This window comes from Limulus polyphemus, unplaced genomic scaffold (assembly GCF_000517525.1).
Source record: "Limulus polyphemus unplaced genomic scaffold, Limulus_polyphemus-2.1.2 Scaffold4223, whole genome shotgun sequence".
NCBI classification, from domain to species: domain Eukaryota; kingdom Metazoa; phylum Arthropoda; class Merostomata; order Xiphosura; family Limulidae; genus Limulus; species Limulus polyphemus.
The window spans coordinates 1-4,501 of record NW_013669833.1 but is presented as its reverse complement, the minus strand read 5'-3'; the positions used below and the strand labels follow the sequence as shown (position 1 = coordinate 4,501).

Below are 4,501 nucleotides of genomic sequence, written 5' to 3'. Positions count from 1 at the left end.
TTGAGCAAACTGTATTTGTTTTCTTGAATAAATACTATCAACTGAAATTCAAATATTTATATGAAGAAACTTCGAGACATTGATCTAGAGACGAGTTTAATTTCAGACTTTATTTCTCAAGTGGCTGTTTTTCAAGTGGTGTCTAAACAATGCTAACTCTATGTTTGCACAAGCTTTTGATTACTCCTGTTATTTGTTTCGTAACAAAAAATTTAAAACTTCACTTAAATCCGATGTTTTATTTTTGACATAAAATAATAATGCCCTCTAACGTTACAATAAACAGATACGAGAACATGCACGAGAAGTTTCGATATTTAGAAAACTCTTGCCTGTTTGCAGGATATTTGCCAGCAAGAAATCCCCCTGGAATCTGTGTTATTAAATAACCCCAGAAGAATGACGAGTCAATAACTCCAATCGTTTCTGGTGACCAGTCGAATTCGGGCCCCTAGTAAAAAAAAACAAAAAAAACAAACAACAGATGCTTGATTTATTCGATAGAAAATTATCATAATTTATTATTATTATAGGGTCAAATTATATTGACAGACATAAAAACATAAAATGGATAACATTGTGCCTGCGTGATGAACCCTGGTATTGGACGAAATGCCTCTTCGGCACTGGATATAGTAGGTATAGTGTGGCTGACGTGTTATTACGTTCTTCTTTACTTCCGCTCATAGATTTTTTCCCCCAGTGGAACAGCGGTAAATCTACAGAGTTACAACGCTAAAATCAGGGGCTCGATTCTCTTCGGTGGACAGCAGATAGTCCGATGTAGCTTTGCTATTAAACACACACATACATAGATTTTTATGATATACTAACGGTCTTCTTCGAAGCATTGACTCTGTGGTCAACTGATTTGCTCCGGTATAAAAAAGATTGGCCAACTGGTTCGCCAGTTGTTAATAATAACGCACAAAGAGTTAATTAAAGTAAAATAAATAAATTTATTGTTAAAATAAATATATAGTTCGATTTTAATAAAAATCTTAAACCTAATTTTGATGTGTAATGACTTAAATAAAATTACGGTTAACCAACTTAATTTAGTTTACGCCGACAAAGTTGATGTTTAAATAATTGATGACGTAAATATCGCCTCCTACGTCTGTCTTATCCTAGCCGGCCTGATGACCCCTGGTATTGGGCGAAAGTCCTCGTCAGCACTGGATAAAGCAGATATAATGTGGTTGACATGTTAATACATGATTTTTAACTTTCACTCATTAGTTCTTGTAATAGCAAGTAAAATCCAATAAGGATCAAACCGATCAGTTTTATTAGATTTTTACCTGCTAATGTAAATAGAGATCCAATACTCAAGTCTAAGATAATTCTCTGATTTATTTATTTTTTTTTATCTCCGAACCTCAAACTTTGGATTGACAATAATTATCCGCCGGTGGGTCAGCGGTAAGTCTACGGACTTACAACGCTAAAATCCGGGTTTGGTTCCCTGCAGTGGATGCGGCAGATAGCCAAACAGAAAATAATTATGCTGAACTTATAAAACAAGTGTGACACTTTTTTGTATATATATATATAAAGTTTAATTTGTGTTTCTCATATGAGGGCCCCCAGTGCCACAGCGGTATGTCTGTGGACTTACAACACTAAAAACCGGGTTTCGATACCCGTGGTGGGCAGAGCACAGATATCCCATTGTGTAGCTTTGTGCATAACTTCAAATAAACAAACTCACATGAGGAGACACTTCTTAATAAGTTATAGCTTTTACAGCACAAAAAATTTTCATTCAAACTTCATTCTCTATCTATATTTCAAACGTTTAGTTTTTGGAGAGGAATTTTAGATTTTTTTTACGTGATTAATTCCACCTGATTATAATCTAGTGGTGTTTTAATTAGTTCTCACGCCAACCGCTAGTTCAAGAATCCAAATAAAACTACTATCTTTCATTACAAAAAATACGAGGTTTAGCTTCCAAAAGGACTTGTCAAGTGACTCGGTAATGGAGAAACCGTGTTTCCGTGGACGTTAATGTGTAATGGATGAGCCTCTGGGTCCTCGTTGTCACCCAGAACCGCCTTTAGCAATTTGGCTGATTCGGCTTTCCATCACTCACGAAATGCTGTTGTGCTCTGGTTGTCTTTGTTGCCATGGATTAATGGGTGAGTGTACCAGCAGATAGCAACAACATATCACCTTTGAACAATTCTTACGTTAAGAAAATAAAAGACACAGCAGTCAACATTGTTTCATCCTTTATAGAGAAAGAAAGAATGGGTAAACTGAAAGGAATATTCAACGAGATTACTCTTTTGGTGACGAGATTACTACAGCAAGTTCGCGTGATGTCATGAATAAGGCCTTTTCAACTGTAGCCAAGAGCGTAAGCACTACATCTGACTCAAGAAAAGCTTTTAAGAAAAAATAAATACTTATGGAAGTAGCTTAAGTACGTACAATATATATATAAAATAACGTATTTCTGAACATAAACAACAACAATATTGGAGATTATGTTATAAAAAAAGCTACCTTTTTTTGTTGAGAATATACCGAAAATATCGTTAACAGTTGGAGTATTCAACTGATTAAACATTACATTCCAAATCTTTACAGCAATAACGCAAGGACAGTAAGTTTAATTGACTATACTTATTGCGTGGTTGATTTTATTGTTTTGTTTTTTATCTAAATATGTAGAGTGCTCTGATCAGAAGTTAGTGTTAGTAGCTGCGGCAATATTTATAATACGACTGCTTTCCAAGGATTCTTGAACGCTGAAATGTAAATCAGCGTCATCAAAGCTGGTACTTAAGAAATCCTTGTTTGACGCATTTGAGCCAATTTTATATGAAGCAAGAAACACTTGGTGATCTCAGAAACAGAAAAAAAATATTCTTAACTCTGGTTTTATTTGCACATTGGCGATTTTACTCAGTTATTCATCTCTTAAATAATTACATAGGAAATTGTTTTTCATGGACAAGACTTATTTTACCAGATTGCCAGAGTAAACAGCTGGAACTTTTTTTCCATGCGGAGTGACACTGTAAAATATTTTAGACGTAATGACATACTTTTATAGCATTTTCTAAAATAACCTGATGTTTATTGCATGCGCGTTTTAAAACGATGCACAAGAATATCAGTTAAAAGCCCATGTAGTTAAAAAGTAATAAATAAAATAAGTTGTCTTGAACCTACTCAAAAGAAAAAGGTTGATTCTTGTTTTTATTTTCGCGACTGGCTAGGCCTTCAGATCTTAATTACTGCTGTCGCCCAATGACAAATTACGTTAAGAAAACGTAGCAGAGAGGGAGGTAACACTGTACCGCGTGACCTGTCTCTTGTCAGGTGATCCTTCGGGTACATTTTAAATAAACTTTGGATAATAACAAACACGTTTTGAGGTACAGAGAAATTGGGACGTTTTTGACGCTTTTAATGTCGATCAAGGCAGAAAAAATTAGGCTAAAAACTGGAACGACTGGTAACTTCCTGAGAAAGCGTTTAACTTCAAGCATCTACATTTGAAGCAATAGATAGAGAGAGAGGGAAAGCAGAAATCTGAAAATAAATGTTCAGTGGTGGATCTATATAGACTGGATTTATATAGACTTCTCGCTTTACCAAAGTTCGCTAATTAAAAACGATTAGAAAATAGACCAATACCAGTTATATTTATCAATCTTTCTCTAACCTTTCCATTCGTTGTTGATTTGTAATAGTAACAACTCTCGAAGCCTTACTAATAATATACGTTATCTATATATTTAACCCTAGGGTTTCTAATATATGTTTGACTATCGGTCTTCTTTTCCGTAACGACCTTCATCCAAACTAGTGTGGAAGTCGGTCACTAGGTTTTGTAAGTCAAGAATTGTTATACCTGGGTAGCCTTCTCAAACGGCAACGAGGGGATTCGAACTCGCAACTTGATGGTTGCGAGTAGAGCCCCCTAACCACCAAGCTATGCCTGACCCACATGTTTGACTATCAGTAGCAATTGAGTTATTTCTTTAGACATAATTTCATGATATTTTATTTTAACTTTCAATTTCATGCCCTGCGTGGCCAGGTGGTTAGGGTGCTTGACTCGCAACTTGATAATCGCGGGTTCGAATCCCCGATTCATCAAATATGCTTGCCCTTTCTGCCGTGGGAGCATTACAATGTGACGGTCAATCCCACTGTTCGTTCGTAAAAAGATTAGTCCAAGAGTTGGCGGTGGATGGTGATGACTAGCTGCCTCCCCTCTAATCTTTCACTGTTAAATTATGAACTGCTAGTGCAGATAGCCCTCGTGTAGCTTTGCGCGAAATTAAAAGCAAACCAATTTATCTCTTAAATAATTACATAGCAAATAGTTTTTCACACACAAGACTTATTTTATCAGATTTCCAGAGTAAAAAGCTGGAACTTTTTTATCATGCGGAGTGACAATGTAAAAAATTGTATACATAAGAACATACTTTTTAGCAATTGCTAAATAACCTGCACGTTTTAAAACGATGCACAA

At 35.5% G+C, this 4,501-nt stretch overlaps 1 protein-coding gene across 1 annotated transcript in view; it reads right to left on the bottom strand.

Annotated features, from left to right (window-relative positions):
• LOC106470797 (vesicular glutamate transporter 1-like) overlaps positions 1–451 on the bottom strand; it is a gene marked incomplete at its 5' end in the record, with an annotated part of 35,463 nt that extends 35,012 nt beyond the window's left edge. Inside the window, one exon of the mRNA XM_022399444.1 lies at positions 333–451. Coding sequence (XP_022255152.1) covers positions 333–451 — 119 coding nt within the window. The remainder of the gene's footprint in view (positions 1–332) is intronic.
• Between the last annotated feature and the right edge of the window lie 4,050 nt (positions 452–4,501).